This window comes from Dermacentor albipictus, chromosome 1 (genome assembly GCF_038994185.2).
Source record: "Dermacentor albipictus isolate Rhodes 1998 colony chromosome 1, USDA_Dalb.pri_finalv2, whole genome shotgun sequence".
NCBI classification, from domain to species: Eukaryota; Metazoa; Arthropoda; class Arachnida; order Ixodida; family Ixodidae; genus Dermacentor; species Dermacentor albipictus.
Window position 1 is genome coordinate 494,767,797 of NC_091821.1, and position 25,801 is coordinate 494,793,597.

Genomic DNA, 25,801 nt, shown 5'->3' on the forward strand with positions numbered 1-25,801 from the left:
TAGAGCACATGCCTCCCGGCCGTTGTGTTTCAAGGGCTCTGGCGGGGCACTTGTGCTGTAGCTAATTTTGGCATCTTACATGTTCTGTATATCATTTCATTCTTCCGCAATGCAGTTTAGGACTTATAGTACCCATCATTAGTCATCGCCATAATCCTATTGCTCGTAGATTTTACGCCCTTTACATCGACTATTTTTAGGGCCTTTTACAGCCGCGTCACATCAATTTCAGAGAACTCTTCATTCCACCGCGAAATCACCAACACTGTCTTGGCGCTCAGTGGTCATACCTGGCCCTTGCGCCACTAAACAGCACACATTCATTCATTGAAGGATTCGGCAAATAGCAGTTCCAAAGCATGACATCATAACCGAAGAACGCACACGACTTCTATGTCAGAATACGTACCGAGTTTCACCCATGGAACGAGAAACCATAACACTAGTCAAATAAATACAATGCGACAATATCATCCAGCCGTCAGAGAGCCCGTGGGCGTCTCCTGCAGTATTAGTGAAGAAAAAGAACGGAACTCTGCGTTTCTGTGTCGGTTATCGTCGGCTCGACAAGATCACGAAAAAGTATTTATACTGCTACCCACGAATAGACGAGACTACGGCCCGGCTCTCCCATGGTAAGTACTTTTCTCCGATGGTTCTCACGACTAGCTAATCAGAAATTGTGAAGTCAACGACGGGATCGACACAGGGCTGCGTTTATCGCGCCCGACGGCCTTTTCGAAATCAGTGTCTCGCAGTTCCGGCTTAGCCGCCGTGGTTGCTTAGAGGCTATGGTCTTGGACTACTAAGAATGAGGTCGCGGGGTCGAATCTCGGCTACGGCGGCCGCATTTCGATGGAGGCGCAATGCGAAAACACCGCGTACTTAGATTTAGGAGCACTTTAAAGAACCCTTGGTAGTCCAAATTATTCCAGAATCGCACACTGCGGCGTGCCTCATAATCAAATCCTGCTTTTGCCACGTATAACGATAACTTAATTTTCTTTTCAGTTCAGGCTTCGCTCAACACCTGCAACTTTCCAACGCGTCATGGATATTGTGTTGTCTAGTTGGAAGTGCTAGACCTACCTTGTCTACTTGGATGACGTTGTCATTTTCTTCGGGAAGTTTCGACGAGCATCTGAGGCGCTTCGTAACAATGCTAGAGACGATCAAGCCCTGGGGCGCGATCTAAAAAAAGTTCGGAAAGCTAGCGGTTCACTTCCCGCTTCCATCACTAAATGGGCCCCTCCCAAGCAGCAAGTGGTATAAGGGAAGGACGCAGCCAATTGGTGAGAGTGTCCCGCCTCTGAAGCGTGCGACATCATATTGCGCGCTAGCCGAAGGACTGCACAATATTTTTGCAGGCCGATTAAATACAAAACATAAATTAAATATTAGCTTCCAAGCTTTCAAGTATAATCTTGCGGTGCGGGGCGTGTACGCAATGCTTAAATAATTTATTATTGTCATTATTTCTGTCTCAGCCGACAGCTAGTGTCGCAAGCGTAAATTGTTAATAACTTTGTTTAGCACAAAATAACGGACACAAGAAAGACGACCGACGACATTTTAGATCCTGCCGCATGAGAGCACTCTCGTTTTCGGACGTTGGTGGTTTCTGCGCATGGTGCCCACTGCGCATGTTCTTCTAGATTCAGCTCTCTATAAAGGAGTGACACAATAAAATGATGTCAGTTGAGAGACAAAAATAATCCTGTCGTCTTTCTTGGGTCCGTTGTTTTTCGCGAAACAAAGTAATTATGGATGCGCACCGACTAGCCCGCCAACGCATTCTGCTGAAGCGTAAATTTTTTGGTGGAGCGCAGTCCCATTTCGTCGGCTACCAAGGACTTGCAAAGTGACGCACTAGGCATGCACTGCCAGCACTTCCATGGTGTCACTACTAATGTCCCATATCAATTTACCGTTTTTTTTACGCCCGTAGCCATTCCCTTGGCCGAGTATCTGCCTTTCTACACATGGCGTCATACAAAGAATGGAACATACAACCGAACATCTAATGTACGAGTCCTGCGCTCCCTGTGAGAAGTAAAATTCAAGAGCGTGGTACCGACGGCGTGCTGTCTACTGGGAAATTGAGAACAAAAGTGTGGTACTCCTGAACTATAGCTAAAAGCGCAGCCAGGCGACAACTTTCTGTGGCAGAACTGCCAAACTGTGCGCACGCGCTCGCACGTGTGGCGATTCTGTTCTTGTGTTACTATGCCAAGTAGTGCCGACGTTTTGCTAGTGGTTTACTGTGCCAGGAAAACCGGATATGGACACCAGAAATAAAAAAAATCAAGGAACAGGAAAAAGTGAAATCATTTTCCTAAGCAAGCTTTTCATTTGTTATGAAATAAATCTTGAACAAAGATGAAAACAATAACTGGTGCGACTTGTGTTACGCTACATCGCTTCCAGGTGCTTACATTCTCAGAATACATGCGAGTGAATACATACAAGTGTAAAATAATTGCGACCTTTGGCTTCGTAGCTTTGGATGCGCTGCTACAGAAAATTGTCGCCGGCTTTTACAATATTTCAGTCCTGTTTCCGCAGTCTTATGAGTTTGAACAACGGAAGCACTGCAGCCGCCATGGTTGAAGCCTTCCGGCTGCTAAATGACAATCTACGTGGTAGGTGCGCTGGGGATAGCAATCAATTCAATCGCACCATGCGAATTTCTCTCTGCAGTTGGCCTTGACAGCGAGGATCACGGGAAAGCTGACACAGCCCTTCTAGCAGCCAATGGCGGTAATTCCGTAAGCAACATCGTGGTCAGTGTCGGCGATAGAGATCTAAGCCAATCCGAATCATGCTTCGCTTCCAACAGCCCTCTAAGTCTCAAGGCCAGTGGCGAGGAACCGTAGCGCGCAGTTCCTTCCTCTCCCCCTCGAGTCGTCACTGGCACACTAGCACCCGAGTCCCGTCCAGTTCCTTGCGTAGCGAGCGAGATGGCTGCGGGAAGAGCCGAGTGTGACGATGCAAATAATTTTCTGTCATCTCTTCGAACACGTATCGCACCTCAAGCCGTTTCAAACACCAAATGAACAACGACAAGCACAGAACAAGTGCAAGTCATAGCCTCCCAAGCAAGCAACGCGCGTGCGTGCACGACGCCTTAGGGTATCCGAAGCAGCGCAGCTGGCATGCCCAGCAAGGGCCGCAAGCCAGCAGCCAAGCCGCAGCAACTGAACCTCTTCACCGGCTCCGCTGTTAGCCGACGACAGGTTGGCTTTGAAAATGGTTGACAGATGCGTCACGCGTTCAAAATTTGTGGTGTTGCCTCACTGTCAAGCCGTTGACACAAGCAAAATTCTGACCAATCATATAAGGCCACGTAAACTTTTGGCTTTCTGAATCATTATAAGACTCCGCACCTGACCGTACCCCGGAAATGGAAAAGTGCCGCTTTGCGTGTGAACAGTGATGGTTTCAGAGCTATGTCATCAGTTAGTATGGAGTCCGCCCGACCCATAGAAGACGTGTGCCACCGCAGCCATGTTCCGGGAGCCCGTCGACAAGAAGGGCTCCCGTAGTTTGTATTTGGGTATGTTACAGGCGCTTGGTCAAGAATCGTTCCTGTATCGCCAAGCTATTCAGCTATCTAACGAAACGTGAAGTCGAGTTAAAGTGGGAAGCGCCGCAAGTCGAATGATTTAAAAAAACTCCCGATATGCCTGCTGTGCCACCACTGCTCGCTCACTTCGACGACGACGCGGAAACCCAAATGCACGCCCACGGAAGTAGCGTAGGCCTCGGTGCCGTCTTTGTACAGAGGACAGATGAGCGTGTCATAGCTTACGCTAGCTTGTTGCTGTCGAAAGCGGAAGCCAATTATTCTGCGACGGAAAAGGAATGCCTTGAGATTGTGGAAATTTTTTGTTTATCTATATGGCATGCTTCTTAACGTCGTAAACGACTGTCACACATCCTGCTGGGTATGCAATGATCATTCAAGACGCCTAGCGCGGTGGTTCCTCAGACTGCAAGCATTTGACGTCACCGTGCTTTACAAGTCTGGACGTAAGCACTCTGATCTCGACGGCCTGTCCTCATCAACCCGCCGCTCCAAGACGACCAACGTAGGAAGCGCCGAAGTCTTCGACCAGCATCAGTGAGAGCACCCGGATCCAAGAAGTCTTGCTCCATGCTTGGAAGAAAAGTCAAAAGTGCCACAAGTCACAAGTGCGTTTAGGCGCGGATTCTCTTCGTTCTCCTTGAGAAACAACGTCGTGGTGAAGAACATGTACCCGGCCAGCGCCAACTACGTTATTGCTGTGCCGTCGGCACTGCAGTCACAGGTTCTACACGCTGTTCATGATTAGCTCGGATGTTCCCGTACGTTTGCGAAGATTCAGGAGAAGTATTACTTTCGACGCGTGAACGCTGACACTGCCCGTTACGTCAAGACGCGCCGGGACTGCCAGCCACTGAAGATAGCAACGACAAAGCCACCGGAATTGCTACGGCGTATGCAACCTCACTGTCGGCTGTCTCAGCAGATTGGGGTGAATTTACTGGGGCTCTTACCGACTTCAACATACGAAAACAAGTCGTTCGTCGTGCCCACCGACTATCTTACCCGCTAGACGAAAACGAAAACCCTGCCCAGTGGTATTGCGGCGGAAGTAGCGAAGTTCTTTGCCCTGCTGTGACATGGTGCGGCAGACGTCCTCAACATCGACAGGGGAACAGCTTTTACAGCTAAGCTTACTCAAGCCATCCCGCAATATAGCCATGCAAGTCAAAGGAGATCAACCGCTTGCCACACGTAGACGAATGATCTAACGAAATGCCTAAGCAAGACGCTCGCTCACATGCTAGTAATGTACGTGGACGTCGAACACAAGGCGTCGGATGCTGTTCTTTCGTACGTGACATTCGCTTAGAACAGCGCCATGCAGGAAACAATGTGAATGACGCCATTCAAGCTAGTTTACAGAAGGTACCCGCTAACTGCCCCACATCCTATGCTTCCGCACGTCACCGACGAAGAAAACCTGTGCGTTGGCGCCTATCTTCAGTGCGCCGAAGCCCGACAGGTCGCCCGCCTGCGCAACCTTCCACGGCGGTATGAATACTTGCCCGGCGACCGAGTTTGAGTTTCGGCCGTGATACGCCGAGGCGGACTGAGTGAAAAGGTGCTTGGATGTTTTTTTGAAATTACTCCACATGTTGGGGCACTGGACTATGAGTTCGTGCCAGACGGCATTACGCAATTGGTCGTCAACATGGTGCATTTGAAGCCATTGTACACGCTATACAGTAGTAATGGGTGATTTTAATGCAGAAGTGTGGAAAAAGCTACCGGGTTAACAGGGGACTGGATACTATGGCGTTGATTCTAGAAACGCTAGAGGAGAGATGCTGGTAGAATTCGCAGAAAGGAATAAGCTGAAAATAATGAACACCTTGTCCAGGAAACGTAGTAACAGAAAGTGTACCTGGAAAAGCCCTAATGGTGAAACAAGAAATGAAATTGATTTTATACTTTCTGCGGATCCCAGCATAGTACAGGATGTGAAAGCTATAGGTAGGGTAAAATCTAGAGATCATAGGTTAGTGAAGGCCAGGATGCACCTCAATTTAAACAGTTAAAGAGTAAAATTGGTAAAAAAAGACAGGTCAACTTAGAGGCAGTAAGGGTAAAAGCAAATAAATTTAGGCTGGTACATGCAAACAAATATGCAGCCTTAGAATAGAGAGATGATGATCATGACATAGAGGTAATGAATGAAACCGTAACGAGGCTGGCTTCAGAGGCAGCAATTGAAGTGGGAGGCAAGGCACCAAGGCAACCAGTAGGCAAGCATTCCCAAGTTACAAAGGACCTAATAAAGAAACAAAAAATGGAAGTGTCCAACTCAAGAGATAAGATGGAATTTGCGGAAGTGTAAAAACTGGTCAACAAGGCGAAAATAAGTGATATTCGAAACTATAACGTGAGAAAGACTGAAGGAGCCGTAAAAAATGAACGCAGCCTGAAATCAGTGAGAAAGAAACTTGGCATAGGACAAACCAACATGTATGCACGAAAAACGAGCAGGCTCATATTATCAGTAATATCGAAGGTATAATAAATGCAGCGGAACAATTCTATACTGACCCGTACAGTACCCAGAGGACTCAGGAGTACTAGATTCAAAACAATAATGAATAGTATACAGAAACTCCTTCTATAACTAGAGATGAGGGCAGAAGGGCCTTGCAAGGCATGAAACGGGGAAAAGCGGCAGGAGAGGATGGAATAACAGTCGATTTAATCAAAGATGGAGGACACATAATGCTAGGCAAACTTGCGGCTCTCTACACGAAGTGTCTATCGACTGCAAGGGCCCCAGAAAACTGCAAATATGCAAACACTATACAAATCTACAAAAAAGGGGACGTTAAAGAACTGAAAAATTATATGCCCATAATCTTGCTTCCAGTATTACATAAGATATTTACCAAAATAATCTCCAATAAAATAAGGGCAACACTGGACTTTAGTCAACCAAGGGAACAGGCTGAATTCAGGAAAGGTTACTCTAAACTGGATCACATCATGTCATAATCAGGTTATCGAGAAATGCACAGAGTACAATAAGCCTCTCTATGTGGCTTTCATAGATTACGAAAAAGTATTTGATTCAATGGAGCTACCAGCAGTAATAGAGACATTGCGTAATCAAGGAGTACGAATCGCTTACGTAAATACCCTGCAAAATATCTATAGAGATTCCGCAGACATCTTATTGTGCACAAGAAGAGTAGAAAGATACCCATAAAAAAGGGGTCAGACAAGGAGGCAAAATATCTTCAGTGCTATTTACCGCGTGCATGTAATAAGAATTCAAGCTGTTAAACTGAGAAGGTTTAGGAGTAAAGATCGACGGCGAATACCTCATCAACGTTCGGTTTGCCGATGACATTGTTCTATTCGGCAGCACTGCGAACGAGTTACAACAAATGATTGGGGGACCTTAGCAGGGAGAGTGTAAGAGTGGGGTTGAAGAATAATATGCAGAAGACAGATAATGATAAATAACCTGGCAAGGGAACAAGAGTTAGAGACCACAAGTCAGCCTCTAGAACCTGTGAAGGAGTACGTTTACCTAGGTCAACTATTCACAGGGAACCCTAACAATGAGAAGGAAATTCACAGAATAAGAATGAGTTGGATCGCATACGGCAGACATCGTGAGGTCCTGACTGGGAGCTTACCGTTATCATTGAAAAGGCAAACATGCAGTCAGTGCACTTTACCGGTGTTAAAATATGTGCCTTCTTCTCGGTTGACGGAGCAGCGCTAGCTGCAACCGCCGCGGGGGCAGATGGCGTAACTGCCGACTCACTGTTTGTGGGTCGGACAGCCGCTGGAAGCCTTTGTGTCGCTGCCCCCTGACGCGTCACATCGGCAAAGCTTTTCTTGGGCAGGTATGAAACCCTCGTTGAAAGTGATATTTTCCTTTACTTTTATGCTCACACTTTCTTTTTCTTTTTTCCAAGACGGGCAGGACCACGAGTACGCGGCATGCTCGCCATCACAGTTGACACAGGGTGGGGTATTCTGACAGGTTTCAGAGGAGTGTTCGTTTTCACTACATTTCGCACAAGTCATCCGGCCTCGACAGTTCTGTGAGCTGTGGCCGAACCTTTGACTCTTGAAGCATCTCAGGGGATTTGGCACATATGGCCTAACACGAGTCTTAAGGTACCCGGCCTCGATGATGTCGGGCAGAACACTAGAGCCGAAAGTCAGTATTAGGTGTTTTGTCTGAATTTCTTTTCCTTCCTGCCTCATCTTAATTCGTTTGACACTGATGACGTTCTGATCACTCCACCCCTCCAGGAGTTTAGTTTCAGATAGCTCTAGCAAATCAGCATCGGAGACGACGCCAAGGGTGGTATTCATGGTACGGTGTGGGGTAACCGTAACCGGAACATCGCCAAAGGACACTAGATTAGGTAGTTTTTCATGCTGTTTCTTGTCACGAAGCTCCAGTAGGAGATCGCCGCTTGCCATTTTCGACGCTTTGTAACCAGGTCCAAAGACTTCATTCAGTGAGAGATTTTGCTACCAGAAAAGGTGAGATCATTCTCACCGTCTTTCCAGATTGATCAGAGTGGATGACGTGAAAGCGGGGAAAGTTGGTTGCCCCAAAATTGAAAGACTTCGGTGCGCCCTCGTTTAGGAGGGCGATCAGGAAGTGTGGGAAAAGAATTTTCCCTGAATAGGCATAAGGAATTCAGTGACAGCGCCGACCACCCACCACAGAGCCCAACGAGGGGACGCGGCAGAACTTGCATACAAGTCTGCACGACGCCAGCCGTACGCCGTCACTATAACCCAATATGGTGTACTCAAGGTAGGACGGCGACACAGGGTTAACCCTTCCCGCCGTGGAGAAAGGAAGTAAACGGATGAGAGATGAAGACATGAAAGGTCAAAAAGTGAGAGACAAAGACGAAGATTTGAGGAGAGAGAGACAGGAAAGGACGACTGCTGATTTCCTCCAGGTGAGTCATTCTGGAGGTGCCGTCTATGTGTAGCAGAGGCCGAAAAGGTGTGTAGCCTCCGCCGGGGTGCCTTAAAGGTCCAAACACCCGGCATCGGCTCAACCCCCAGGATCTCCTTATTCCCAGACACGGCTAAGCCGCGCACGATTAGACGCGCGAGGGTCCAACCCTCGTGTGCTCGGGTACGTGGTGTCGCAACACACCAAACGCCTGCTGACGCAGAAGCCCCTGCGGGGTTGCCTTGGGAGTTTGATTTTCTGCTGATACTTTGTAGGTTTCTTTTCTTCAGTGCACTCATTCCATTTCTTGTTCTGTTTGCAGCATTGCGACGATGCGCTTTAAGTTGGGGGCGTCGACACGCGTCTATGTTCGTAGTTCTTCTGTCACTAGCTAAGAAAAGTAAAATGTTGTCGCACCTCCAAAGTCGCGCTTGCATGCACAGGACAGTCTCCATTGTTACAGCCGATTCTATCTGTTGTGTATATTGTCACGGGAAATTGTGTATTCAGATCCTTTGTGCGACACGAATTGTGTTAAACGTTCTGGAAAGTACGTGAGCACCATTGATTACGCTGGAACCATGTACGAGTCATGGATAATAAGTACTCGACGGGTCTCAGTCGTAGGTCAGATTTCAACCATCACCGACTGTGGTCACCGCTGTCTTTGAGTTCGAGTGTCATTTGCCTTTGTTCACCCAATAAAGTTTTGTAGTTCACAGTATTTCTACGGCATTCCTCACAGTGACTACAACGCTACAATCTGATACTAATTTGGGGCTTAAGCCGCTGGGGGTGCATCATGAGTTTCCGTTAAGTGTTGGATGCTTGACCTGATTGAGTTAGGCAAGCAGATCTTTGTATTTATCTTTGTATATAGATCTTTGTATTTAGGCCACCATTGGAACATGAACCTGGCAACGTTTAACGCTAGAACGTTATCTAGTGAGGCGAGTGTAGCAGTGGTATGGAGGAATTAGAGGGCAGTAAAGGGGATATAATAGGGCTCAGTGAAGTTAGGAGACCAAAAGAAGCATATACAGTGCTAAAAAGCGGGCACGTCCTGTGCTACCGGGGCTTAGCGGTGGGAAGAGAACTAGGACTCGGATTCCTCATTAATAAGAATATAGCTGGTAACATACATGAATTCTATAGCATTAACGAGAGGGTGGCAGGTTTAGTTGTAAGACTTAATAAGAGGTACAAAATGAAGCTTGTACAGGTCTACGCCCCTACATCCAGTCATCATGACCAGGAAATCGAAAGCTTCTATGAAGACGTGGAATCGGCGATGGGTAAGGTCAAAACAAAATACGCTATACTAATGGGTGACTTCAATGCCAAGGTAGGCAAGAAGCAGGCTGGAGACAAGGCAGTGGGGGAATATGGCATAGGCACTAGGAATAGCAGGGGAGAGTTATTAGTAGAGTTTGCGGAACAGAATAATATGCGGATAATGAATACCTTTGTCCGCAAGCGGGATAGACGAAAGTGGACGTGGAGGAGCCCGAACGGCGAGACTAGAAATGAAATAGACTTCCTACTCTGCGCTAACCCTGGCATCATACAAGATGTGGACGTGCTCAGGAAGGTGCGCTGCAGCGACCATAGGATGGTAAGAACTCGAATTAGCCTAGACCTGAGGAGCGAACGGAAGAAACTGGTACATAAGAAGCCGATCAATGAGTTAGCGGTAAGAGGGAAAATAGAGGAATTCCAGATCAAGCTACAGAACAGGTATTCGGCTTTAACTCAGGAATAGGACCTTAGTGTTGAAGCAATGAACGACAATCTTGTGGGCAGCATTAAGGAGTGTGCAATGGAAGTCGGTGGTAACTCCGTTAGACAGGATACCAGTAAGTTATCGTAGGAGACGAAAGATCTGATCAAGAAACGCCAATCTATGACAGCCTCTAACCCTACAGCTAGAAGAGAACCGGCAGAACTTTCGAAGTTAATCAACAAGCGTAAGACAGCTGACATAAGGAAGTATAATATGGATAGAATTGAACATGCTCTCAGGAACGGAGGAAGCCTAAAAGCACTGAAGAAGAAACTAGGAAAAGGCAAGGATCAAATGTATGCATTAAGAGACAAAGCCGGCAATTTCATTACTAACATGGATGAGATAGCTCAAGTGGCGGAGGAGTTCTATAGAGATTTATACAGTACCAGTGGCAGCCACGGCGATAATGGAAAAGAGAATAGTCTAGAGGAATTCGAAATCCCGCAGGTAACGCCGGAAGACTGTAAAGAAAGCCTTGGGAGCTATGCAAAGGGGGAAGGCAGCCGGGGAGGATCAGGTAACAACAGATTTGTTAAAGGATAGCGGGAACACTGTCCTAGAAAGATTGGCCGCCCTATATACACAATGCCTCACGATTTCGAGCGTACCGGAATCTTGGAAAAACGCTAACATAATCCTAATCCATAAAAAAGGGGACGCCAAAGACTTGCAAAATTATAGACCGATCAGCTTACTGTCCGTCGCCTACAAAGTATTTACTAGGGTAATTGGAAATACAATCATCAAGACCTTAGACTTCCGTCAAACAAAGGACCAGGCAGGATTCCGTAAAGGCAACAATAGACCATATTCACACTATCATTCAGGTGATAGAAAAATGTGCGGAATATAACCAACCTTTATATATAGCTTTCATTGATTACGAGAAAGCGTTTGATTCAGTCGAAACCTCGACAGTCATGAAGGCATTGCGGAATCAGGGTGTAGACGATCCGTATGTAAAGGTACTGTAAGATATATATAGCGGCTCCACAGCCACCGTAGTCCTCCATAAAGAAAGCAACAGAATCGCAATAAAGAAAGGTCTCAAGCAGGGAGATACGATCTCTCCAATGCTATTCAGAGCGTGTTTACAGGAGGTATTTAGATACCTGGATTGGGAAGAATTGGGGATAAGAGGTAATGGAGAATACCTTAGTAACTTGCGATTCGCTGATGATATTGCCTTGCTTAGTAACTCAGGGCACCAACTGCAATGCATGCTCACTGACCTGGAGAGGCAAAGCGGAAGGGTGGGTCTAAAAATGAATCTGCAGAAAACTAAAGTAATGTTTAACAGTCTCGGAAGAGAACAGCAGTTTACGATAGGTAGTGAGGCACGGGAAGTGGTACGGGAATACATTTACTTAGGACATGTAGTGACTGCAGATCCGGATCATGAGACTGAAATAACCAGAAGAATAAGAATGGGGTTAGGTGCGTTTGGCAGGCATTCTCAGATAATGAACAACAGGTTGCCATTATTCCTCAAGAGAAAAGTTTATAGCAGCTGTGTCTTACCAGTACTCAAGTACGGGGCAGAAACCTGGAGGCTTACGAAAGGGTTCTACTTAAATTGAGGACGACGCAACGAGCTATGGAAAGAAGAATGATGGGTGTAACTTTAAGAAATAAGAAAAGAGCAGATTGGGTGAGGGAACAAACGCGAGGTAATAACATCTTAGTTGAAATCAGGAAAAAGAAATGGGCATGGGCAGGACACGTAATGAAGAGGGAAGATAACCGATGGTCGTTAAGGGTTACGGACTGGATACCAAGGTAAGGGAAGTGTAGCAGAGGGCGGCAGAAAGTTAGGTGGGCGGATGAGATTAAGAAGTTTGCAGGGACAACATGACCACAATTAGTACATGACCGGGGTAGTTGGAGAAGTATGGGAGAGGCCTTTGCCCAGCAGTGGGCGTAACGAGGCTGATGATGATGATATACAAACTCATGACTTGTTTGTGTACAGAAGAACTTCACATTGGCCTAGTTGGAATTTACCGTATGTCATATTGACCGCAGATAAGACGGGGACAGAGGGAGAAAACACATAAACAGCACGGGCGGTATCTTTAGGCAAAAAGAACATGCGCAGATCGCAGCAAACAAGAATACACATCAGCTTAGCGTGGCAACCAATTATCAAAAAAATCTATTTCCGATTGAAACAACCTAATGGAGGTATCGCTAACACAGTCTTGGCCTTTCTTGTTTATGTTATAAGCCTCCATCAGTTCACGTGCAGTCTGGTCATGGCTTCTCCCCAGAATCTGTTTGTGTACTTTAGCATGCAATATTGCTGGAAATTAACGCTGCTCTGTTTTCATATTTTATTATGTTTGTGCTCCTCTATGGAATACAGGGACATGTCGCCCATGCTTTACAGCGGTTGGCAGGCGCTGAAATAAACAATTATTAAGCAAACAATGGAGAAGTCAAGTTACCCGCCGATAAGAACCGGATACGTGATGTGAAAATCAATGCCAAGAATCAGCGCGCGTGGGCACTGAGAAATTGCGGTGGAGAGGAAAGTTGTGCGGTGGCCAGCTATGCAAGCTGATGTGCGCTTTGCTCCAGTCGATGATACGAACAGTGCTGCAATTCGCAACGCGTACGGCTCATGTTGGTGCAGGAGTAAGGACCTTCTCGATTCGCCGTCTGAATGCAATACTCCTAATGGAGAGGTGGATACTTGTGTCGATCCGCGCAGTAATAGCAATGCCTTCAACGAGAACTTAAAGAAGGTTTTGCTTCGTGGCTAACGTGAGCAGGGCTTTGAGAATAACATTTGAATGTCGACGTCGCAGCTTGACCTTCAGTAGCTGTAGTTGTTACAGAAAACTCTAAAGAGACACGTCGCAACGTCTTGCTTTGCTATCTGCTATCTGTTTCTGCTATCTTACTGTTGTACAATATGGTGCGGCGCAATTTTACTGGGTGTGGTCTCCGGTGCTCGAAGATATATTATTTGCTCAGGTTCCCATTTCCGCAACCTTAAGACGGCGACTATACAGTGTGTCCTAATAACTTAACTTGAGCCAAGAATTTAAAATTGAAAGGCGCGTCGGACGCGCATTGAGCCGAACGCATACTATTCGCAGTATCTTATAGTAACTGAGATAATTTTTAGTTTTCCTATAACTCACTAATTAACTGAACTTATTTACCCAACTTTTTAATTATTGGCTCAGGACCCCACCCCAAGCATGATACGCAGATCTCCGATCTAGTTGTTGTCTGTGTCCCTGTCCTTGTCCTGTGGTTTAGCGCCATCTTACTGCACGTGTTCCCATCTAGCTGTTCCATTTACGCTACGTTTCACGGAGTCCTTCATTCCGGGTTGCAAGGAAAGCCCGGGAAAAGTAAAAAAAAAGGCACGTGACGGAGCGCTTGCGCCGTCGTATCGTGCTGCTCTCAAGCGTGCCTTCGGTGAACAAGGTCGGGTCCCGTCGGATGACAGCGAAAATGCGTGCTGCTCGCAGATCGCTGCCGATGAGATAAAGAACGGCCTGGCGCTTCCTCGTCGCCACTCACGATGCACGCGCGTTTTCAATTGATTTAACATTTAATTTTCTTATACGTCTCTATATTTTGTTCGTGAGGCCTACATTATTTCAGCGTGCCAGGTCGCTAGGAAGAATCGTTATCGTCCTGTTAGCGCACCTGCTACACTGCCCGGAATGATTACGGCAGAGGCCTCCTCGTCGGACGAATTATTTGACAGCGCACCGCGGCCTCCCGCACGAAAACAGAAAATGTTGTTTTCGTCTGTCTAAATCTATGTGACGTGCGTTTGTAACGAATTTCAGTAGTACTTCGTTCGCCGACAAACTTCCTTGAGTGACAGCTATCCTGGAATAATTATAAAATCAAAAAGACGCCTTGCAGCTAAGCGTGCTTGAGAAATGTTTGTCCTAAACTTGCCAATACTTTTCTCTGGCTGTTGCAATAAATTTTCGGCGGGATGTAAACCCTTGTGTGAAACATATAAGAAACGGCTGGAAACAAGGTGTCCGAACGAAATGTTTTTCGCTCTGGTTATAGTTTTCTCCGAATGAAAAGTACTTCAGTTCTGGTACTGTTCAGGAAGGCAAAAGTTGACTCGCCATCACGACCCTGCGAAAGTAGATATGTCGCGAAGTTGTTGCGAAACCACCACTCCAACTGCTGAGGAACGTATGCAGTTCTTTATTGATTGTTGGGATGCTTGTTTTGAGCTTGTCCTTTATTGAAACGTATGCTGTTCTGTGTGTTGTGTGGGTGACCTCAATGAATGTATGCACTGTGCGCTTCACTTTGATGAGCGCTTGGAGCCTCTGCCTTTCCGGGGTAGGAGGAGGAGGAAAGAACTTTATTGTGTGCCCTGCGAGTTGGTGGGGAGGGCCAAAGGGCCCGCCTAGGTGACGGCCAGGAGTTCTTGGGTCCTGGCGGCATCCTCGGCCCGCTGGACGGCCCATAATTGATCTTCGAGGGCGGGGCTGAGCAGCGCGGCTTCCCAGCGCGTGCGAAGGCTGCTGCTAGAGACCGCGTTTTCTTTATTGCTATTTAGCCCTCGGCATTCCCATAATATATGCTCCAGAGTGGCTCTGGACTCACATGTTCTGCATTTGTCCGTAGGATATACATCCGGATATATGATGTGCGAGAGCGCAGGATTCGGGTACGTCCTAGTTTGTAACTGCCGCCATGCGACAGACTGCTTTTTTGTCAATTTTGCGTGAGGTCGCGGGAATATGCACCTCTGTAACCTATAATGTTTCGTAATGTCATTATATGTTGTCATTCTGTCCTCCCACTCCCACTCATTTACCGCACCGTCACGTCCGGAAGGTGTCGGGGCGTCACTTGCGACTGCGGCTCGGTCCGTAAGCCCTCGAGCCGCGTCATGTGCCGCCTCGTTGTTGCCGTCCTCCGCGAGGGTGTGAGCGGGTGTCCAGGTGATATATATCTTTCTTTTGTAATTTTGCCCTCCTGCAAGAAGAATTCGTAGTGCCTCCGGGGAGATTCGGCCGTTGGCAAAGTTTCGTATTGCCGTCTGAGAGTCGCTGACTATCACGGTTGCGTTAGTCTGAGCTGCTGCGAGCGCTATGGCTACTTCTTCAGCTATCTCGTTACTTGTGGTGCGTATCGTCGCGCATGTCTTGCACCGTTTATCCCTATCGATTACGGCTGCCGTAAATCCCCGTCTGCGACTGTATCGAGCCGCGTCTACGAACACTGCGTCCTTGTCGCTGCCGAATTTCTTCTGTATTTGCATAGCTCTGTTCTTTCTTCTGTCCTCATTGTGTTCTGGGTGCATGTTCTTTGGTAAGGGAGGTATTACCAATCTTTCCTTTGTATCTCTCGGGATGTCCACCTTGACACCATGCTGTGTGTGGTAACCTATGTCTAATCTCTCTAGGATGTGTCTGCCTGCTCTAGTCTTAGAGAGGCGTTCATATTGTGCCGTACATTGAGCTTCAATGAGCTCGTCTATAGTGTTGTGTAGGCCTAATTGCAGCAACTTGTCCGTGCTGGTGCTGATCGGTAGTCCTATGGCTAGTTTGTATATTTTCCGAATGAGGCATTCTAGTTTGATCTTTTCCGCGACCTGCCATTTTAAGTACGGCGCTACGTACACTATTCTACTTATTACGAAGGCCTGTATTAACCTGATCGTGTTTTCCTCTTTCATCCCGCTATGTTTATTTGTTATCCTTCTGATTAGCCTCATGATTTGCGCTACAGTTCCCTCCAGTCTTCTGAGGGTTTCTCCGTTGTTGCCCTTGGCTTCAATGAGGAGCCCCAATACCCTGATCCTATCGACCTTGGGTATGGGTTTCCCATCGGCCGTCTTTAACTGTATCTCCTCTCTATGAGTGAGCTCTTCCCTGTAGTTGCCTGGTTTGCGACCTCTGCGAGTCGGTCTGTACAGTAACAGCTCCGATTTCTCTGCCGAGCATGTTAGCCCTGTCCCCTCTAGATATTTTTCGATTGTTTCGACCGCTGTTTGAAGCGTTTGTTCTATCTGCCCGTCACTTCCGTTTCTCACCCATAGGGTAATATCGTCTGCGTATAAGGTATGATTTAGACCCTCGATTTCTTGTAGCTTGGCTGGCAGCCCGATAAGCGCCAGATTGAATAGCATCGGTGATAAGACCGAGCCCTGTGGCGTACCTGCGCTGCCTATCTCGATATCCTCCGAAACTAGGTCCGCTATCGTGATCTTTGCCTTTCTGCCCGTTAGAAAATTGCGTACATAATCGTACGTGCGTTTTCCCAGTCCTAGTTCGCCTACTCTATCCAGTATCGTTGCATGTGTTACGTTATCGAAGGCCTTTTTTAGGTCCAACCCGAGAATTGCCTTTGTCGATCTGCCCGAATCGTCTATGATCTGATGTTTTAGTTGTAACAGAGCGTCCTGCGCTGAGAGGTTTCTCCTGAATCCTATCATCGTGGGCGGGAGCGCGTCGCAGTCTTCGAGGTAGGTGGTTATCCTCGCTAGGACCACGTGCTCCATGAGTTTCCCCACGCAAGAAGTGAGAGATATGGGTCTCAAGTTCTCAATTTTCAGTCGCTTGCCCGGTTTAGGTATTAACACGATTTGTGCCGTCTTCCATTGCTGCGGAATCTGCCCTGCCTCCCAGCATTCGTTAATATATTCGGTTAACTTAGCTATAGACTCATCGTCCAAGTTCCTTAGCGTTTTATTCGTTACACCGTCTAGTCCGGGTGCCGACTTGGTATTGAGTTTCTGCAGGGCTGCCCTGACCTCTGACTCGCCGATTTTGCTGTCTAATTCGTCATTTACCTGCCCTGTGTAGTCAGGGTGTACGACGGGCAGCACTTGCGAGATGTATCTTTTCTCGATTTCCTTGAGGAAGTCCTGCTCTGTCCCTCGGTACGTTTGTATTAGCCGATTTATATTTTGCCTATGTGCCGACTTTGTCCCGTCCGGGTCTAACAAATATCGAAGGATGTTCCACGTTTTTGCCATTCCTATCTGACTGTCCATGTTGTTGCATTTTTCCTCCCACTGTTGTTTGCATAGCTGCTGGGCGTACTTTTCTATGTCCCTGTTCAATTTGGCTATCTTTCTACGAAGCGTCCGGTTGTGTTTTTGTTTTTTCCATCTCCGTTGCAACCCTGCCTTAGCTTCCCACATGTGTAGAAGCTTACTGTCTACGTTCTCTAGATGCGCCTCCGGCGGGACCATTTTCGTAGCTGCCGCCACATCTCCCTTTAGTTTTTCGGTCCATTCCTCAATACCTTGTGTCGTGTCGTCGGCCTCCTCCCTTATTTTCCTGAATTTGTCCCAGTCGACAATCTTAAGTGGTCTACCCTTTGTCTTGCGCGGTCCTGCCCTTACCGTTATTTCTAGTATATTGTGATCGCTCCCAAAGTCGTGTTGCGTATTTGTCCACTGCGCGTCCCGTATGTTCTTGGTGAATGTTAGATATGGCGTAGTATCCGCGCAAACGCTGGTACCTATTCTCGTGGGAACAGATGGGTCGGTCACGAGGGTCAGACCTTCCTGCTGCGCGTCTAGCCATAGGTTCCTGCCTTTTTGAGTTTCGATTTTGTAACCCCACGCCGCGTGTTGGGCGTTAAAATCGCCTCCGATCACTACCGCTCGGTTGTCCGCTATGGCTAGGGTTTTTTTAAAGAGCGATCGAAATTTATGGTGTCTGCACTTTGGACTGCTATAAATATTTAATACAAAGAGGCTGTCCTTCGTTTTCCGCATGGGTATGAGTTCTAATAGAATGTGATCGATTGACTTAACTTCCGTGTCGTGTTGAACGACCGAGTGATTTCGCTTTACCAACGTCGTTAGCGCCTTCGTCTCCCCTTCGGCTCTACCAAAGGACTTGTAACCCGACAATTTTGCCAGCCCATTTGTTTCCTGCATCATTATAATATCCGGGTTTTCTTTGTCTTTAAGGTGTTGTTGCAAAATGTATCGTTTTCGATCGTATCCTCTACAATTCCATTGCCAAATCGTGTATCTAGTCCATGGCGGCGTTACAGGTTCTCCAATCCCTCGGCGGGTACGGGGGGCCTAGTGTACGGCTTAATGGCCGTCTTAACCGGTCCCCCCCTACTTGTTTGCGGTCCCCATATTGCTAGTTTGGCTTCGAAGTCAGCCATCATTTGTTGCACTTGCTGTAGTATCGCCTTTCCTAGCGCCTCCATCTTTGCCTCTATCTTCGCCTCAAGCCTCACTTCCAGTTGTTCTAGTTTAGTTTCAAATTTTGTTTCGTTCTGTTTGATGCTGGTTTCGATTTTCTGTTCAAATTCCTCCTGTCTTCCTTGGAGCGTCGTGGCTGGCTTGGGTTTCTTTACTCCGGTTTCAATCGGAGCGTTCTCGGTCTTACGTTTATTGGCGGTGAGGGCTACGTCCTCTTCCATTGCTGTCTCTTTTTCCTCCCTTATAACTCGCGAGCTTTCCTCGTTGTGTGGCACTTTCCCGCTCCTCAAACGGTCGTTCTCTTGCCTGAGTTTTTTAATTTCATCCATGAACGCAATATTGCTCTGCCTGATTTGCGCCAATTCTTTCTCTAGCGTCTTAACTCTATTTTGAAAAGCAGCCTGTGCCTCCGCACGCGCCCCGGAAGCCGCGTCCGCCCAGCTCACCTGTAAGGGTCCTGCGGCGTCGTTGACGTTGCTCTTTCCTTTTGGGCTCTGCGATCTTCCTCCCCCCTGTGCTCTGGTAGATTCGGTATTACTGGTCTTGGGTCTGGATCTCGATCTGGACCGCGATCTCGATCTGGTTCTATTCGACGTCGAGCGGTCCCTTTCCCTTGCCTGGAGCTTGGGGAAATCTTCTAGTCCAGATCCGTCCTTTGTCCGATATTCCGACCGCTGTCTCCAGTCTTCCCGTCCTGGCCTGTACAGTCTTTCAGCTTCCCTTTCGTGGTACATCGTTTCTTCTTCCTCTCGTCTGACTCGCTCCCAGCGGCGCCTCTTTACCAAATACGGTAACTTGTATCTGGCATTACATCGGCGATCCGCCGTAGGATGGTCTTTGCCGCAGAGCTGGCACTTCGCTTCGCACTCGTGGTCCTGTGGCGGGTTCTCCAAGCCGCAGCCTCTGCATATCCTGCTGTTCGGGTTCGGGCAGACATCGGCTCTGTGACCAAGGCGTCCGCACTGGTAGCATATGTCTATTTGCTTCCGGTATAGTGAACACTTGACCAGTTCTCTTCCGTATCTCACGTAGTTTGGGACGTGATGCCCGTCGAAAAGGATGATGACATTCGTGGTGTTTCCCATCCTTTTGGCCATGAGGACCGTCGGATTCTTTGGTGTTACAAGCATCTCCACTATTTCTCTAGGAGACACCTCGTGCGTTACTCCTCTTATCACTCCCTTAGATGTATCCTCCGGAGCCGACTCGTACGCGTTGGCTTCGAACTCCTTGTCTCCCATCCTCAGTCGAGTGATAGTCCTGTATTTTTCGGCGCGCTCCTCCGATGGCGTGCTGATCACTAGAATGTTCTGTTTGTAGTTGGCACACACCGTGTCATCTTCCGATTCCTTTCTGGGGATTCCCGCGGCGTTGGCGACGCAGCATTCTAGGCGATTGATCCCATAGTCGGTGACGTTGAAGCTGTCACGTGGGCGCACTATTGTCTTGTACTCCGCCTTCGGCAAACTGGGCATCCTGCTTGCCGCCATGATTTGTCTTGCTTTTTGTCCCTTGTTCCACCTATTACTGAATGCGTTCTCGCTGGAGAAGCGCGCTGCCTGATCCTGGGTTCCGTGAGATTTTGTCCGCTCACTGGCACATCCTCCTCTCTTCACAACACGCCAACCTGCTTCGTCCTCATACTCTTCTCTCGGTATATCATCCCCTTCGACGCTCACCGTTGCCATCTTGCAGCTCTAACCCGAAAAGAGGCGGGGCTCCAGCCACCGGGGCTCCAGCCACCAGCTTCGTTGGGTCAGGCTTAGCGGCCGTGTCGGCGTGGCGCTATATAAAGTGGTCGATGTGCCGAAAATAAACGGTCCACCTACTTGAGAACGATATCAGGGTGGTCCGTGGAACTTGCACTTCCTTTTCGATAATAAGGCGTCGGTGAATTCTTCGAATGTACGCCGAGAATCATTCAAAATCTGCGGAGCCGACGCGACACAGATCCACACAGATCCGACACAGATCCATCACGACCCTGCGAAAGTAGATATGTCGCGAAGTTGTTGCGAAACCACCACTCCAACTGCTGAGGAACGTATGCAGCTCTTTATTGATTGTTGGGATGCTTGTTTTGAGCTTGTCCTTTATTGAAACGTATGCTGTTCTGTGTGTTGTGTGGGTGACGTCAATGAATGTATGCACTGTGCGCTTCACTTTGATGAGCGCTTGGAGCCTCTGCCTCTCCGGGGTAGGAGCCATTAAATTTTTTGCTTGCTTACGGGGTCATGAGCCATTATTGGTGATAAGTTCTGATTTTGAGCTTGTTATTTATTGAAACGTGCGATGTAATGTGCTTTGCATGCGTCATTCCAATGATTGTTTACATGGTTCGCTTCACTTCGCTGATTGATTGTAGCCTCTGCATTACTGAGGGGGATGAGCCATTGCATCTTTGCTTGCTTAGGGGGTATGAGTCATTGCCGATGATAATTTTTTTCACAAATGAGCACAAGATCTGACGAACACTGAGAGGCAAACAGCTTCGCTGTAAAAACATTATAAGCAACGGTTCATAATGGTTTTGGTTCGCATATAAAAATTTTCGAGACATTGTTACGAAAACAATCTTCTTCCCAATAGGTGAATTCTGAGACCATGATCAGTGTCTTCAGTTAAGGAACGGAGAATGATCTCGGAAGTAGCATGTCATGGAATGCACTCGCGGAGAAGTGTGAGACCTCTGTTCCGACAAAATCAACTCAAGCGAACACAAACTAACGATAAAACTTCGGTAATAAAGCGTTGTACCCCTGGAAAACGAAACCACAAACTCTTCCGTGCAGGTCTTGGGTTTTGCTACTATGCCGGTCTGTTAGTGTACTTAGTGGCAGGGTTAGATTAGTCGAGTGCACGACCGGTTATCGCTCGCACTATCCCGGCCTGAAATATGGTCTCATACAGACCTCCGGTGTATGCGCGAATGCTGACGTTTCCTGACATCGGTTGCTTCGGATTGCCGACCTTCCCGTTGAACGGAAAAGCTATAAAAATATTTCGGTTTCACTCAAAAACAAAAAATTATATTTTGGTTATGTTTTAGTTCCAGTCAAAAATATAGTTTTTTTTCTCGTTTTTGTATTCGTTCCATTGGGACACAATGGTTGCAAATATCTGCTCCGTATGCATATGCATCTCCGCTTGAAATACAATTGTATGTCTTCTAAGCTTTCCTAAGGTAGTCTCCAAATATGTTGTGCACTGATTTTTCAATCTGCGTTGGGTGGAGAAGCACTTGCTTATTTCTCGTGTTATGGAATTGTGTCAGGGTGTGATGTGCGGGATCGTAGTGTTTGAAATACACACGACCACAGAAGCATACTGGAATACTTTATAAAAATATTTTTAAATAAGCCTTTCTGTGTTAATTGCAGGCCGCATTGTGCCCGGCCACACCATAACCATGTCATCTTATCCTGGCTGTCTCAACTCGTTTGATGACTTCCATTTGACGTCCGCAGGCTTGGTAAGTAGAAAAATAAGTAGTTGTGCAATGACCTTTCTCTGTCATGCATGCGAAAGCAACTAATCTTGCGCGATTAAGTGAAGCATGACATTTAGCCCGCCAGACATCGTCGTTCTTAATTATTCCAGCGAAAAAAATTTGAGAATATGCAGGTAAACTAGACATTCAATTATTACAGACTGGATTGCACAGCTGACCGCCAGTCGGACACCGTCACTTTCGATTGTTATCAGACACGCTGTTGATAGAAATTATTGATTGCGATCGACAATGATCACTGCTAGACAGTCCAACAATGCGGATCAGGTTTGGGTGAAATCATGTGCTACAAGGGGGTTGAAGTGCGCCCAAACAGGTACCATATTTATAATACACTTTAAAATGGCATTATAATGTACCTAATTTGAAAAAAAAAACACTATTTCTTCTGTCATTACTGGTAAGGCGTTCGCTCTATTTTACGTTTATTTCATTTCTGCTATACTCGCGGACAACTTTTCGGGGCAACAAAGGGAATGCTACGGATGTGCAGAATCTGCACATGTACTTATACCCGAAGTCGCCCGTTGTTGCGCGCGTTTCGATTTTAGTTTCAGTTTGTCAACCTTCCATAGCTCTTCTGAATGTTTGAAGGCAAAGATAATTCAGTAAGAAATCCAATAGCCAATCGACGATGTTGCATTTGCAGCTAGTTCGGCCTCAGGCAAATAGATTAACTAATGAAGAACATTTGAGCACGAGAAATGGTCATGTCGTAGTGATGTTCACGATTATGTGGCGCGTGCCCCAGCTTCATATTAAGACCACGGTTAACGCGGTCTCACCACGGATGTTTCGACACTTCATATGCCAACCTATTGTACCTTTCAGAACCCACTCCTGCCCCCAACATTGCACGGATATTTACATAAGAACTTGGATGACTGGCTGAGTGAATCGAACGTGTCGCTACGTTCAACTGCTGGAATGATGCCACGAAACCCTGGAACGTGTACTTCAGCTTAATTGACGCTGCCCGCGCGTGGTTACGAAACAGAGAAGATGTGTTATCACATCGTGGCGTGAATTCCAATGTCACCTTCTGGAGTTATGCATGAAGGCCGACCGCAGAGAACGCATTGAACGTGAACTACAATCCCTCGTTAATAAACGAGAAGAAAGGGGGTTAACCGAGGGGCCCGATTTTTATTAGTCATATCACGAGAATCCAACAAACACTGACGCCAAGGACAACATAGAGGAAATGAGTTGTGCTTAATAAATGGAATGAATAAACGATAAATAATGGAAATTAAAGTGGATGAAAAAAACAACTTGCCGCAGGTGGGAACCGAACGCACAACCTTCGCATTTCCCGTGCGATGCTCTACCAATTGAGCTACCGCGGCGCTGTTTCCCTATCAACTTTCTTAGGTATTTATGTGTACTAGTAAACCCTGGGAGTGTTAGCCAGCGCCACCACTCACAGACCTTGGCGGCGGGCGTGGAGCGTCCTTGTTGCCACAGGCGTCACGAGAACGTGATCTTTTTGGGTGAAGACAACTGGTCAATAAACCCACATATGCTACCTGAAGGCATCAATGTTGCTGGATTCGAGACCCTGTGTAATAAACGAGAAGAAAGGGGGTTAACCGAGGGGCCCGATTTTTATTAGTGATATCACCCACAACCTTCGCATTTCCCGAAGGTATTGGTTCGGTTCCCATCTGCGGCAAGTTGTTTTTTCATCCACTTTAATTTCCATTAATTTATCGTTTCTTCATTCCATTTATTAAGCACAACTAATTTCCCCTATGTTGTCCTTGGTGTCAGTGTTTGTTGGCTTCTCGTGATAATCCATCGTTAAGATGCCGAACGAGGCTGTCACGCTGTCTGTAGAGGATATGACTCGAGTTTTTAAACAGGCAGATCCTGCTATGCCAGAGGACATAATGTTACGCCACCTGATGAACGGTGCGAAGGAGCAACTTTGTGCTGGTCTGGAGCGGAGCCCACCAAAGAGTGAGACCGAGTTAATAATTATGGCATTTTGCGTGCCAAAACCACCATCTGATTATGAGAAATACCGTAGTGGAAATTTCGACCACCTGGGGTTCTTCAACGAGAAATTAAATTTAAGTACATGCGTGTTTTCGCAATTTGCCCCTATCGAAAGTGTGACCGAGTTTCTCAATGAAGCTGTAACCATAGAAAAAGACTTATCAGCGGTCTGCCCTCCTCGACTACCAAGTGAATGCCGCGTCAGCTACCGCATTGTTCGCCAGCTTCGGGAGCACTAGCATCATATGGGCTCGCGAAATTGTTCGCTCTGTTGTCCGCGAAGAAATGGAGAAGCACTAAGGAGTGAAACAGCCAGGAGTCGGCTCCATCGCCAGTGTAATTCGCTATGAGGTTCAGCAAACAGTGCACAGTCATCGATGCCCACTGAGGCCCAACGCGGTGCCCACCGATGCGGGTCCGGCTCCCGTTTTCGCATATATTCAGCACCGTACTTATGCGGAATCCTTCGGAAGCTCCATGCCTATTTCTCGCCCTGCCATCTCAGTTCCAACGACAACCCCAGTCGCGATCCAGTCAGCACATACTGGATTGGGCTAGGATGGTCGCCGTACACCCCCATGGAAGTCTGATCTCTGGCGTGCGTCGGATAGCCGACCCCTCTGCAGGCTCTGCTAATATTACGTTGAGGCCGGTCACATCTACCACAAGTGTCCGTATCGATAACGTGGCTGCCCGGTTTCTCCATCAACGCGCCTCGATCTCAAGTAGGCCAGAAGCCAAGATAAATAGAAGAGTATCTGGTGCAGCAACGGGTAGCTTTCTCACGACGTCAGTCGTGTTCACCGTCTCCGAGGCGACACCTATAACCAGCGAAAAAAATACACGATGAAGGATACAGAGGAAGTAAAATGCACCAGTGTTCCTTCTATCTCTTTGAGCGAGAAAGAGATAGTTTTCCTAAAAGGCAGGGTTTCAAGATGAGGTAGTCAGAGCAAAATGGTTTGTTCATCAATGTAAAAAATTTGTACGTTGCTAAGGGAATTGCGCGCGCGTCGGCGGTTTATTGTTCGAACGTGGATCCATGTTTTCAAAATATATGTCAGTTGCTAGTGCAGCTTTGTGTTGTCTGTTGTTTCTGTCATGTTTTCGTCTCAATTTGTTCGCTGGTTTTCTCAAGTGTCAGTATAAACCAACTGGCCCAGCAACCACCACTTCTCCGAGGCGGCCCTCACCCATTAGTCCGAATTTCAAGGCGACGGCACAGGCACGCTCGCCAAGCCCCTGTCGAGAAAACTAAAGGCAGCGGCCTTCGGGATCGCGGTCACTGGGGCCCTAAGTGCCGAAAACCTCCATCGACGCTTTGCACGGAATGTCGCAGATTCACTGAAAACGGCACGTTCCACGCGTAAGGAAGGTCACATCGATCACATCCCCGTTTGAGTGCAGTGGTAAAGAGGAGTCTCGCTTGTCAGTCCTGTGTTGATAGACAGTCAATAGGTCAGTGCATTGGCGGACACAGGTGCAGATTATTCAATTACTGGCGGAAAACTGCAACGATTCTTTAGAAAGTTATCGCCCCTTGTAATGGAACGCGCATTCGCACAGTTGTAGGTAACTTTGTTGTTCCACTGGGTCTATACTACTAAAGTTAAAATTCGTGCGCCGAAATTTGTAGCCGCCTGCCTCGACCTACGTGACTGTTCTCGTCAACTCATTCTTGGTATGGTCTTCCTTTCCAAGTACGGCGCAAGTATATTCTTCGTGAGCGCAGTGTCACTTCGTCGACACAACGTTCCATAGAACAAGACACCGATGGCTATTGCAAACATGCGATGCGAGTTGCTGACGACAACGTGACG

At 47.3% G+C, this 25,801-nt stretch overlaps 1 protein-coding gene and 1 non-coding gene across 4 annotated transcripts in view; one reads left to right on the forward strand and one right to left on the reverse strand.

Moving 5' to 3' along the window:
- Positions 1-25,801, forward strand: part of LOC135908806 (putative phospholipase B-like 2) — a 228,926-nt gene that overhangs the window by 98,688 nt on the left and 104,437 nt on the right. For all 3 annotated transcript variants that reach the window (XM_065440637.1, XM_065440638.1, XM_065440636.1), the window contains exon 6: positions 21,850-21,941. In XM_065440637.1, coding sequence (XP_065296709.1) covers positions 21,850-21,941 — 92 coding nt within the window. The remainder of the gene's footprint in view (positions 1-21,849; positions 21,942-25,801) is intronic.
- TRNAS-GGA (transfer RNA serine (anticodon GGA)) lies at positions 23,257-23,329 on the reverse strand. The gene has a single exon. It is a non-coding gene; the product is annotated as a tRNA-Ser (tRNA).